Source organism: Macaca thibetana, chromosome 17, assembly GCF_024542745.1.
Source record: "Macaca thibetana thibetana isolate TM-01 chromosome 17, ASM2454274v1, whole genome shotgun sequence".
Taxonomy (NCBI): Eukaryota; Metazoa; Chordata; class Mammalia; order Primates; family Cercopithecidae; genus Macaca; species Macaca thibetana.
In genome coordinates this window covers 20413806-20427367 of record NC_065594.1, presented here as the reverse complement: position 1 = coordinate 20427367, position 13562 = coordinate 20413806, and the positions used below count along the sequence as shown (strand labels likewise).

The window sequence follows — 13562 nt, the reverse complement described above, 5'->3', positions numbered from 1 at the left end:
ATTTCCTCTGTGACTATTGTGAACAACCTTAATCTTGTTCTTTTATTATATTGTGTCATAATGCAAATTAAAAAGTAAATAGTATATTTACTATTTACTATGGTAAATAGTATATTTTTAATTCTGAAGCTATCCATAGCTTTAAAGGTAATGGTTAAGAACAAGTCAATGTAAAATGTTCCCTAGAACTGTACAGTTATTTTAGGAAGCCTTTGTATATTTACATTAGCAAGTGTCAATTTAAATATTATATTAAATTATAAGCCAACTCTACATAGTATAATAGATAAAAAGTATTTGAGTTGAATTATTAAAAACTCTGAAATATTAGTCAGTTGCTTAGTCTTGCTCAGGTGAACTATTTATTTACTTATAAACATAGATTTAATTTTGGGTCGCATCAAATCGCTTGATTATTATTTATTATAATAGATATTTATATTCTATAAAGATATCTTTATAGTTAACTTTCTTGTTTCACCTGGATTTTACAAAACACAGTTAACCCCTAGTTCCTTTTTCTCTAGCACATGATAGTGATGGAAGACATGCTGAAAGACTTTCTTCTTGGAGAACACTTATTATTGGTTGGCAACCAGGTGAGTTATGGCTACAATCTAGGTACCAATGAAAAAATGATAGTAACAATTTAAAAGCAGTAAGTTTCTTCTTGTTGGAATCAGTTTTTTTTCCCCCCTATTAAATGACTGGTTTAATTAAAGGATGAGACTCTGCTATCTTCCAGACTTCAAAATTACCTCAAGGTTTAAATCATCCTCCTATCTCTCATCAAGTTCTGTCCATTCTGTCTTATAAGTATGTACTCTTCTTGTCCACATCTGTCACTCTAGCCCCAGTGATCTTTACCTGCCACTTGGATTACAGCAATAGTTTCCTATGATAGCTCCATCCCCACCTTATGCCCATTCTTATCTGCTGTCCATTCTGTAGTATCTGTAGTCAGATTGATACTTGTAAAACTAAAATCTGATTGAGTCTCTGTCTTTTTGCTGAAATTGGCTCCCCATTGCTGTTAGGTATAGTCTGAGTCTTCAGTATGGTGTACAGTCCTACAGGATTCACCCTCTGCCCACCCCTTCAGTCCTAAGCCATGGCCCCTTCTTTCTCTCTCTGTGTTGGTTTGAGGCACTCTGCAGTTTCTCATCTATTCAGTTACTTATCTCTGCTCTGGTCCTTGGTACATGCTCTTCCTTCTGCACGGAGAACTTCCTGTCCCCTTCCCATATACCCTGCCTTTAACTTGTGGAAGAGAGACCTTCCCTTGTCCCTGGCTGAATAGGTTTTTCCTGCTTCTACTCCCTTATATCTCCTTTTTATCATACTAGTCATACCATATGACTGTCTTTGCAACTTGTCTATGTGTCCCTTGAGAGCACGGACCGTGTTTTTCTTATTTATCTCTGTCCTCAGCTCCTAGCATGTACCTTTTACATAGTAGACGCTCAATGTATGTTTATGGAGAAACGTATGAAAATTTTAGGTTTACGGGGTCCTGATAATTTTCCTCTATTGAATTTTCAGGCTCACAGTGAACAGTACTTTGGGTTTTTAAAATTGGTCTTAAATTAAGGGTAACCAGGTTTCTGAAGTTTGGTTTCTATTTTTTCTTCTTTTTTTGTACTTACAAAAATAATACATTTTCTTTATATATTTAGCTTCTCAAACTTATCATTTTAAAGTACTGATTAAAAAATAAAAATAAAAATGGGCCATTTGGGTGGTTTATTGATTTGAGAGCATAGGCTTGGAAGTTAGATGACTAGAGGCTCAACAGCAACTCTTCCACATGTGGTTGTGTGACTTTGGGCAAATTGCTTATCTTACTGAGGCTCAGTTTCCTGATGTCTACTCTGGGAATAAAAATAAGTATGGTCTCTGGGCTAATGTAAGGATGTCATGAGATAATGCGTGGGAAGTACTTCACACAGTGCTTAGTTCTGTCAGCTCAATACCTGTGTATCACTGTATAGTTTAAAAGTAATATTCTGTTGTTTCATTTTTTAAAACAAGAATTAAAAGCAGAACAATAAATTATTTATGACCCTTTAATTCCCACTATTTGAAAAGTCCTACCTATTTTTCTTCACTGAACAGTAAAAGATGAGCCTATATACCAGAGTGGAAAGATGAAGATCAGTTAACAGTCAGAATTTGGCTCTTGATATTGAAACCCGGGAAGTCACATTCTCATCGCACTTTGAAAAACAATGGCTCTGTGGACATTCAGGTTGTATATAGCCCAAAGTACTTTGTAAATTTTTTATAAGAGTTTCACAAACTCTTTATAAGTTGGTGCACTCAGTGTGTCCTTTTCAGAACTTCTGCCATCGCTGGAATGGCCTGCCAAGACTATACAGAACTGGGGCTTGAGGAATAATTTTTCTAAGGTGCAGGTTTTCAAAAGGAAGATCCCTAGAGGTCAAGGTATGGTGTCCAAGTGGTTTTGAAATCTCTCCTATGGTATTGCTATCCTAAGGGTTTGGTGGGTTGGATGCAGTTGGTCTCTTGGCAAAGGTAGCACTTGCAATTGAGCAGGTGATAGATTATAGTTTCAGGAGGGTCTTCTAGGTTAAAAGGTTGAAGTTAATGCCTCGCCAGTAACTAGAGAGACAGGAAGCATGTTCTAACCTCTGGAGGATTAGGGAGAGCTATTCAGAGTAAAGGGTGAAGTAGAACAGAGGTTTCCTTCTGCTTTATGATGAATGAAGCAGAGACTGTGAAAGTGTTTTGGGATTGTCCTAGGGTGCTGTACAAACCTTGGCATAAAATCTAATATTCTATCTCTCGTTTGTTTCCAGTCCTAACGAAAGGAACAAGGCATTAGAGCAAAGAACTAAGCAGTGGGGTGGAGGGAAGGGCAGCTACAGATCCATAGGTAGATGGTTGGACTCCAGTATCTGGTAAGGATGGACAAGTACACCGATTTTCAAGCCTGTCTAGGACTGGTTCAGGATTCAGCTAGATAGAACCTTAAAGTTGAAGATCCCCAGGAAGAACAAGGCAGGAGCCATGGGTTGGCACGAACTTTTACTTATCAGTTCTTTTGCAAAAGCCATCTGTGGTCAGCAGATCACACTGTCTTGCCATCTTGTACCCCTATCCTGCCACTCTCCACTTTGGAGAAAGAAGAAATTACAAAGGGAGATTGTATTCAGTATAATTTTCTATGTTTAGCTGGCCCTTTTCATATCAAAAGAGTTTTCTGTTCTTTCATTATAAACCTCTAAGACCATCAGTATTATAATACCAATGTTGAAGGAACATTTTTTTTTGTAAGTAAATTATGCTACACCTGTGTTCATTATGTTATATAGTGGAAAAGTCTAGCTCTCTTAGACTGTCATTTGATGTCCTCCATGATCTAATCCTACTCTGCTTTCAGCCTGGCGTCTGGTTTCTCCCTGTAAATGCTTGTCCTGAGACAAATTAAACACTCTGTTTCCCAAACATACTTTATTTTCAGTGTTATATTTCAACCTCTAATCTTTGCCTATTCACATTCTCTTAACCTCAGAGTGGCAATGTGGCATCATGGAAAAGGAATAAGCTGGGTACCCAAAGACCTACCTTCTTTTTCAGATGTTTTAACTCTCTGTGATAGTTGAGTACATTGTTATTGAGTAAATTGATGTGTGTGATATCAACTGATAATGTGATACTGAGTAAACAGTTATTCCTTCTAATTAGGGGCTTTTCTTTTTTTTTAATCTATAAAATTATAGACTTGGCACAGATATTTTCTAGGGTCTCTCTGGCTGTAATATTCTACAATATGCTTCTTTAATAAAGTCCTCGTGAACACTATGGCTTGAAGGCTTGACTCCACTCTCTGAACTGTGATAGGTCACTTACAGATTTCTTTTGGGATTTAGATTTATGCACTTACCCACCATCTCTGTGAAAGAGAGATAAAGAGTCTTCATTATTTTTGTGTCTCCCAGATGCTTTGCATACTGTAGACATTCAACAAATACTTGCTAAGTTAATTAGTAGATTTTAGAGGACTATCTGAAATAAATTCCTGGCTGGGCACAGTGGCTCATGCCTGTAATCCTAGCACTTTGGGAGGCTGAGGTGGGTGGATCAATTGAAGCCTGGAGTTTGAGACCAGCCTGACCAACATGGCAAAGCCCTGTCTCTGCTTAAAAGAATACAAAAATTAGCCAGGTGGAGTGGCATGTGCTTGTAGTCCCATCTACTTGGGAGGCTGAGACAGGAGAATCACTCGAACCTGGGAGGCGGAGGCTGCAGTGAGCTGAGATCACACCACCACACTCCAGCCTAGGAGACAGAGCAAGACTCTGTCTCAAAAAAAAAAAAAAAAAAAAAAAAAAAAAATTAATTAATTAATTAATTAAATAAATAAATTTCTAATGAGTAGTCAAAATGACTTAGAAGTAATATGAATTTAAAATTTAGGCTCAGTTGGATTGTTTTCAGGGGGTTATAAGACAAATTGAAATTTCTTCTCTGAGCTTGCAGCTGTTTTAAGTGAAGGAGACAAATGAATTAGATAAAATCTAGGGACTACCTATTCAAGAGAGTAAATAGTTAAGTAGTCCATTCAATTGGATATAGTTCTATAATGACAGGATCAGAGACTGGCAGCATTATCACTAAGACAGAATAATGAAATGCTAATTATTTTTAAATTTCTAATAATAAAGTGCTGATTAGTATTTAGCTAATTAAATCATACATAACTTTGCCTGTGCTTGCATTTACCAGGTCAAGGGGGTGGAAACTGGACCAAGGTGGCTGGTTAAAATCTAAATAGAACTTTTTGAATCCTTTAGCCAACTTCAATTCCTTTCTAATGTGTTTTCATAAGGTAACATCTGTGCTAAGATCTGAGCAATATTCTATGGTTAGACTCTTAGCTGCTTCTGTTTGGTGGGTACAAGGGAGTACAGAGCCGCCTGTAGCATTCCTTAGCTAATGCAGTACCCCACAGAGCTGTGCTTTGCTGGGAACTGGCCTAGAGTTCATGTGTTCTCTTTCTCTATGCTGCTCTGAGTGCTGATCATCTAGGAGAGTTATTTATTTGGGAATGTGTATTTTTGCAGTGATAGTAACTCAGGTCCTTCTTCAGTAGCTTTAAAAATGCCTTGCTTCATTGGTCAATGGTATTTCATGCTTTTCTTCATATTCGACGCACCTGCTCACCTTCACCCTTATTTCTGTCTTCTGAAACAAGACAATCAAAGAACACAAAGACAGGCAAGTGAAGGTGCAGGTAATAGGTGGAGGACAATTGACTCTGAGCTCTCCTGGGGTAGTGTCAATGGTGTTTTCAGTCAAATGCAAAGTGACAGCCCCCTGTGAAAATGCCTATTTTTAATCACATATTTATTTTTAAAGTAAATGAATCATGTGTAGCAATTGATCAGGCTCCTTTCTTTCTCCTTCTAATGCATTGTCTATAGATATATGCAGTCTACACAGCCTTCTGTTTGCAAACTAGAAACTGGCTGAACTCTATGAAAGAAATGTTTCAACACTTGAAATTATATCTAGAGATGTTTTACAAGACTGCTCTGTTACCAGTGGCAATGAGGAAATTAAAGAGAATGGGTGCTGATTTTGAGGTATCTGAAGGTTTATCATCTTTATTAAACCCAATCTCACCTTTTTCTTGCAGATATTATCTTTTCTAAGCATCTATGATACTAGAAAGATTTTACATCTATTGAGAAGCTAAAAACAGCTCCACAAGCACCACTTGTCATAGTAAAAATAAAGTAGCCTGCCCATTATTTATAACAAAATTGATTTTTAAAAATCCTTTCTATTTTCTGTGTGAGATTTTATGCCACAGCACATAGTCTTTCCAGTAAGTACAGCAGAATTGCTGCCTTTCTGCCAAGTGGGATAGGGTACCGTGAAAATATACATGTTTGAGGGTCACTTAGGGTATAATGCTGTGTATGACAGAACCACTTTAGCATGCTGTAACATGCATTACTTTCTACCTTCTGTAATTATAACATTGTATGTACCTTTCATACTATTAGGAGCTTCATGCTAGTCTTTTTGTGGGGGGGAGGTGGGGTCATAGTATGACTTTCTAATTAACGAAAAGAGAGATGGCTATTTATTTTCTAGCCAATGATGTTTTTTCTATGCCAGCTGTAGCCCAAGAATAAGTTTCCTGCCTTCCCCACCTTCGCATACCTGGTTTTCTTTTGATGTATAGTGTCATATTCAATTTGATATACAAAATATTTATTGTGAAAATTTGGGGCTATAGAATCAGCCATAAGTGCCATATTTCTTTTTGTTTAAAAAAGTCCCTGCCGGGTGCAGTGGCTCACGCCTGTAATCCCAGCATTTTGGGAGGCCAAGGTGGGTGGATTGCTTGAGTCCAGGAGTTTGAGACCAGCGCAGGCAATATGGCAAAACCCCATCTCTACAAAAATTACAAAAGCTAGCCAGGTATGGTGGCATGCACCTGTAGTCCCAGCTACTCAGGATACTTAGGCAGAAGGATTGCTTGAGTCTGGGAGACAGAGGTTGCAATGAACTGAGATTGTGCCATTTCACTCCAGCCTGGGTGACAGAGCAAGGCCCTGTCTCAAAAATAACAATAATAAAAAGTCCCTAAGACTAAGTCTCTGTTTTTGTGTAAGAATACATGTGTTTTGAGAGACAATTGCTCTTTATCAGATATTTGAAGGCAAAACATATTTTAGGAATGTTGTGTTCTGAAATGTTCAAGTACCCTTACATAAGAATTATTTTTTAGGCCAGTCGCGGTGGCTCAGGCCTGTAATCCCAGCCCTTTGGGAGGCCAAGGCAGGCGGATCACCTGAGGTTGGGAGTTTGGGACCAGCCTGGCCAACATGGTGAAACCCTGTCTCTACTAAAAATACAAAAATTAGCCAGATGTAGTGGTACACGCCTGTAATCCCAGCTACTTGGGAAGCTGAGGTGGGAGAAGTGTTTGAACCTAGGAGGGGGAGGTTGCAGTGAGCTGAGATCGCAGCACTGTACTCCAGCCTGGGCAATAAAGTGAGACTCCATCTCAAAAAAAAAAAAAAAAAAAAAAAAAAAAAGGAATTATTTTTAAATATTCAGTGTTTTGTTTTTAGAAATAAAAATTTGATCTACATATCAAACATCACTTGGTTTCTGATATTAGACAAAATTTTAAAGTAAGTCATCAAAGGTTACTTTATATTTAATGAGACATAATTAATAATTCACAATCATTTCTACATGAATATTGTCTAATAAAATAACTTCCCAGGGTTTGTCAACTTATTTTTTTGTCACTTTAAGTCAGCTTTTTATATCACTTTACCAAATAAGAGTCTGGTAAAATTTTTATACTTAAGCTTTTCTTGTATTCCTATCCATATTTTTTGCCCTTACTAAAACTCCAATACATTATATATTTCTTACAAACTAAAAAGTCAATTTTTGCTGATTTTCATATAGGATGCCTTCTCTATCCCTTATTTTCATTTTCTTCATGTTTTTACATTACTGAGTCTGTAGGTACTCATTTCAATTCTGTGACACCTTCTGATCTATCAGCAGTGAGGGATATCCTAGAAAGAATCTCTTAATGTTATTTCTGCTAAAAGGTGAAAGTGGCTCTATCTTGTCTACCAGATAAAATCCCCTTCATGGAGAGACACTCAAAACCACCCACAATCTGGCTCCAAACTCCTTCTATCATTCTAGTTCTTTCAAACTACAGTTTCTTACTCTTCCTGAGTGCAATATCCCCTTCCCCTCCCCAGCCAGTTTTCATGTTGTTTGCCTCATATAGTGCCTCTTACTCTCATCTTGGCCTGTGAAAATTCTGCCCACTTTCAAGAGCTCAGATGTTTTTCTGCTATGAGGCTTTCTTTGTCTCTCCCAAATAGAAGTAATCTTATTTTCTTCTGAGCTTTATAGCATTTTCTCACTAGGTTGATTGAATTGTCTTTTAAAATTGTTGCGATCCGTGTTTGATTTCATCCATAATTGGTTAAAAGTTTCATATGAACTAAGATTAAGAATAGTAGTATATTTGTATGTCTTGCAGTTTTCAATGTGCTTTTATACCATTTTATTTAGTTCTACATCAACCTTTGAGGTAAAAATTTTTATTTTCTACCTTTCACAAATAAGCAGACCAGTTCAAAAAGGTAAAAATATTTGCTTAAAATCACATAGCTAGTTAGTGTCAGAGTTAGGTATTAGATTTACAAAGCTCATGCTTTTTTCCATCATACCACACTAATTCCTGTACTAGGCAGAACAACAACAACAACAATAATGTAATAACTAACTTTTGTTAAGTGCTTATAATAGGCCAGAGACTATACTTTACATACAAAGTAAAGGACATTTAAAATTTTTCTGTTATGGGAAATTTTTTATATATTCCACAAAAAGTAGAATATGTAATGAACCCCCTTGTATTCATCACTCAACCTCAATGATTAATAAGCATTTTGTCCATCTTGCTTTACCAATTCTCCCAACACTTTTTTGTATATCATCTTTTAATATATTGTTCTTTTGCATATCATTTTTCTTATAGCTGTTTCACCATTTATCTCTAATATGACCACAATTTTATTATTACACCTAACAAATTAACAATAATCCTTTCATATAATCTAATGCTCTGTTTTCAATTTTCCCTAATTATCTCGAAAGTGTTATTTTGACTGAGTACAATGGCTCTCACCTGTAACCCCAGCACTTCTGGAGGCTGAGGTAGGCGGATGCCTTGATCCCAGAAGTTCCAGACCAGCCTGGGCAATATAGTAAAATCCTGTCTATACAGAAAATACCAAAATTAATTATCTGGGCATGGTGGCATGCACCTGTAGTCCCAGCTACTCAGGAGGCTGAGGTGGGAGGATCACCTGAACCCAGGAGGTGCAGGTTGCAGTGAGCCAAGATTAGGCCACTACACTCCAGCTTGGGCAGTAGAGCAAGATTCTGCCTCAAAAAAAAAAAAAGCTTTGTTTTATAGTTGATTTATTCTAATCAGCATCAAAACAAAGCCTGGTCATTGAATTTAGTTGATGTGCCTCCTAAGTCTCTTTGAAAGAGGAAAGATGTACTCTCCTGTCATCTTTATCCTAAGAAGTATAGACCCATTTTTATGAATATAAACATTTTATTCAGAATTGTACCACTATTGATGAATTTCCACTGAGGAAATATTATAAAAGTAACTTTCACTGGGCCTATTTAATTTTTTGATTAATTTATACAATGAAATTATGCCATATCAATTTTTTCCAGGATAGAATGATTCATTCTTTTCTAAGTTTTCATAGCATTTGATTTTTTAACTTTTATACACTCCGAAAATCAATAAACATATATTTAATGCCAACTAAGCAAGACTCTATGAACATTTTAAGTGTATAATTCTTTGTATCTCATTCTGTCCATTAATTACAAACTTAATGTGATTAGAAATTCTGTTTTTCTCCTGATAGAGGTTTGGTAAATGTTGAATTATTTAACATTGAGATACTGTGAATATTTTATTGCTAAACTTAAAGAATGTGTAAATTTTGCTAATTAATAATTTGAACTAAGCCCTGGCAGATTGCTACTGTGCACCATCAGAAATATACCATGTTGCTATGACAGCATAATTGTTTAATATCTGTAGAGGCACTGAACAGTTTGTCCAGAAATTTTCTTGCCTGTGTCCCCCAGCTGGTAGTGGCAGCAGGGATTTGGTAACTTAGTGTCTAATAGCTCCAGCAGCCTGGGGACCCCAAGGCTGTGAAATACCTGTTTCATCAAATACAGTGGCACTCATTTTTATTTTAAATTATTTTTTGTTCCTTCTCAAACCCCTTAGTTAATGAAGTTGCCTGAATTACAACGTGAAAATTCATTGGCATTCCGCCACATTCTTTCTGCCAATTTAGTTGGTCTATCCATTGTTTCTTAGTAAATATTTTTTCTTGTATTTATTTTGAATCTGTATTTTGTTCCTGCAGACACACTGATTTTCGCACCCTGCAATATTTGTCATGACTGCTTTGGTTATACCTAATGGCTGACCACATTACCCAAAAATGAATCTTTGCCATTTATAGCAACACAGTATTTCAAAGGGAAAATGCAGGGATGTAGATTTTATTATTTTCATGTGAAAAGGAGGTTATGATGTTGATAGGGAGGTTTATAAGGACTGTGTTTTAGAGTCATGCATACTAGTAATGTAATTGAAATGTATGTTTTCTAATCTGACTTCTGACTACTATTTGTTGACTGGTACAAGGAACCCATTTGTATGACTGTTTAGGATTATTTACTATTCAGTTTTAATATTTTTTTTTTTATTATACTTTAAGTTCTAGGGTACATGTGCACAACCTGCAAGTTTGTTACATATGTATACATGTGTCATGTTGGTGTGCCGCACCCATTTGCTCGTGATTTACATTAAGTATATCTCTTAATGCTATCCCTCCCATTCCCCCCACCCCACGACAGGCCCTGGTGTGTGACATTCCCCACCCTGTGTCCAAGTGTTCTTATTGTTCACTTCCCACCTATGAGTGAGAACATGCGGTGTTTGGTTTTCTGTCCTTGCCATAGTTTGCTCAGAGTGATGGTTTCTGGCTTCATCTATGTCCTTTCAAAGGACATGAACTCATCCTTTTTTATGACTGCATAGTATTCCATGGTGTATATGTGCCACATTTTGTTAATCCGGTGTATCATTGATGGACATTGGGTTGGTTCCAAGTCTTTGCTATGGTGAATAGTGCTGCAATAAACATACGTGTGCATGTGTCTTTATAGCAGCATGATTTGTAATCCTTTGGGTATATACCCAGTAATGGGATCACTGGGTGAAATGGTATTTCTAGTTCTAGATCCGTGAGGAATTGCTACACTGTCTTCCACAATGGTTGAACTAGTTTACAGTCCCACCAACAGCGTAGAAGTGTTCCTATTTCTCCGCATCCTCTCCAGCACCTGTTGTTTCCTGACTTTTTAATGATCACCATTCTAACTGCTGTGAGATGGTATCTCATTATGGTTTTGATTTGCATTTCTCTGATGACCAGTGATAATGACCATTTTTTCATGTGTCTGTTGGCTACAAAAACATCTTCTTTTGAGAAGTGTCTGTTCATATCCTTCACCCACTTTTTGATGGGGTTTGATTTTTTCTTGTAAATTTTTTTAAGTTCTTTGTAGATTCCGGATATTAGCCCTTTGTCAGATGGGTAGATTGTAAAAATTTTCCCCCATTCTGTAGGTTGCCTGTTCACTCCGATGGTAGTTTCTTTTGCATTGCAGAAGCTCTTTAGTTTATTTAGATCCCATTTGTCAATTTTGGCTTTTGTTGCCATTGCTTTTGGTACTTTCGTCATGAAGTCCTTGCTCATGCCTGTGTCCTGAATGGTATTGCCTAGCTTTTATTCTAGGATTTTTATGGTTTTAGGTCTAATGTTTTAAGTTTTTAATCCATCTTGAATTAATTTTTGTATGTGGTGTAAGGAAGGGATCCAGTTTCAGCTCTCTACATGTGGCTAGCCAGTTTTCCCGGCACTGTTTCTTAAATAGGGAATCCTTTCCCCATTTCTTGTTTTTGTCAGGTTTGTCAAAGAGCAGATGGTTGTAGATGTGTGCTATTATTTCTGAGGGCTCTGTTGTGTTCCATTGGTCTATGTCTCTGTTTTGGTACCAGTACCGTGATGTTTTGGTTACTGTAGCCTTGTAGTATAGTTTGAAGTCAGGTAGTGTGATGCCTCCCTCCAACTTTGTTCTTTTGGCTTAGGATTGTCTTGGCAACGCAGGGTCTTTTTTGGTTCCATATGAACTTTAAAGTAGTTTTTTCCAATTCTGTGGAGAAAGTCATTGGTAGCTTGATGGGGATGGCATTGAATTGATAAATTACTGTGGGCAGTATGGCTATTTTCACAATATTGATTCTTTCTGTCCATGAGCATGGGATGTTCTTCCATTTCTTTGTGTCCTCTTTTATTTCGTTGAGCAGTGGTTTGTAATTCTCCTTGAAGAGATCCTTCACATCCCTTGTAAGTTGGATTCCTAGGTATTTAATTCTCTTTGAAGCAATTGTGAATGGGAGTTCACTCATGATTTGGCTCTCTGTTTGTCTATTATTGGTGTATAGGAATGCTTGTGATTTTTGCACATTGATTTTGTATCCTGAGACTTTGCTGAAGTTGTTTATCAGCTTAAGGAGATTTTGGGCTGAGACGAGTGGGGTTTTCTAAATATACAATCATGTCATCTGCAAACAGGGACAATTTGACTTCCTCTTTTCCTAATTGAATACCCTTTGTTTCTTTCTCCTGCCTGATTGCCTTGGCCAGAACTTCCAACACTATGTTGAATAAGAGTGGTGAGAGAGGGCATCCCTGTCTTGTGTCAGTTTTCAGAGAGAATGCTTCCAGTTTTTGCCCATTCAGTATGATATTGGCTGCGGCTTTGTCATAAATAGCTCTTATTATGTTGAGATACGTTCCATCAGTACCTAATTTTTTGAGAGTTTTTATCATGAAGGGCTGTTGAATTTTGTCAAAGGTCTTTTCTGCTTCTCTTGAGATAATCATGTGGTTTTTGTCTTTGGTTCTGTTTATGTGTTATGTTTATTGATTTGCATATGTTGAACCTGCCTTGCATCCCAGGGATGAAGCCCACTTGAGCATGGTGGATAAGCTTTTTGATGTGCTGTTGGATTCCGTTTGCCAGTATTTTATTGAGGATTTTTGCATTGATGTTCATCAGAGATATTGGTCTGAAATTCTCTTTTTTTGTTGTGTCTCTGCCAGGCTTTGGTATCAGGATGATGCTGGCCTCATAAAATGAGTTAGGGAGGATTCCCTCTTTTTCTATTGATTGAAATAGTTTCAGAAGGAATGGTACCAGCTCCTCTTTGTACCTGTGGTAGAATTCATCTGTGAATCTATCTGGTCCTGGACTTTTTTTGGTTGGTAGGCTCTTAATTATTGCCTCAAATTCAGAGCCTGTTATTGGTCTATTCAGGGGTTCACCTTCTTCTTGGTTTAGTCTTGGGAGGGTGTATGTGTCCAGGAATTTATCCATTTCTTCTAGATTTTTTAGTTTCTTTGCACAGAGGTGTTTATAGTATTCTCTGGTGGTAGTTTGTATTTCTGTGGGATTGGTGGTGATATCCCCTTTATCATTTTTTATTGCATTGATTTGATTCTTCTCTCTTTTCTTCTTTATTAGTCTTGCTAGCAGTCTATCAATTTTGTTGATCTTTTCAAAAAACCAGCTCCTGGATTCATTGATTTTTTTTGAAGGGTTTTTTGTGTCTCTATCTCCTTCAGTTCTGCTCTGATCTTAGTTATTTCTTGCCTTCTGCTAGCTTTTGAATGTGTTTGCTCTTGCTTCTCTAGTTCTTTTAATTGTGATGTTAGGGAGTCAATTTTAGATCTTTCCTGCTTTCTCTTGTGGGAATTTAGTGCTGTAAATTTCCCTCTACACACTGCTTTGAATGTGTCCCAGAGATTCTGGTATGTTGTGTCTTTGTTCTCATTGGTTTCAAAGAACATCTTTTTTTCTGC

At 37.0% G+C, this 13562-nt stretch overlaps 1 protein-coding gene across 2 annotated transcripts in view; it reads left to right on the top strand.

The window, feature by feature from the left end:
* Positions 1–13562, top strand: part of VWA8 (von Willebrand factor A domain containing 8) — a 395340-nt gene that overhangs the window by 175934 nt on the left and 205844 nt on the right. For both annotated transcript variants that reach the window (XM_050766153.1, XM_050766152.1), the window contains exon 20: positions 528–599. In XM_050766153.1, coding sequence (XP_050622110.1) covers positions 528–599 — 72 coding nt within the window. The remainder of the gene's footprint in view (positions 1–527; positions 600–13562) is intronic.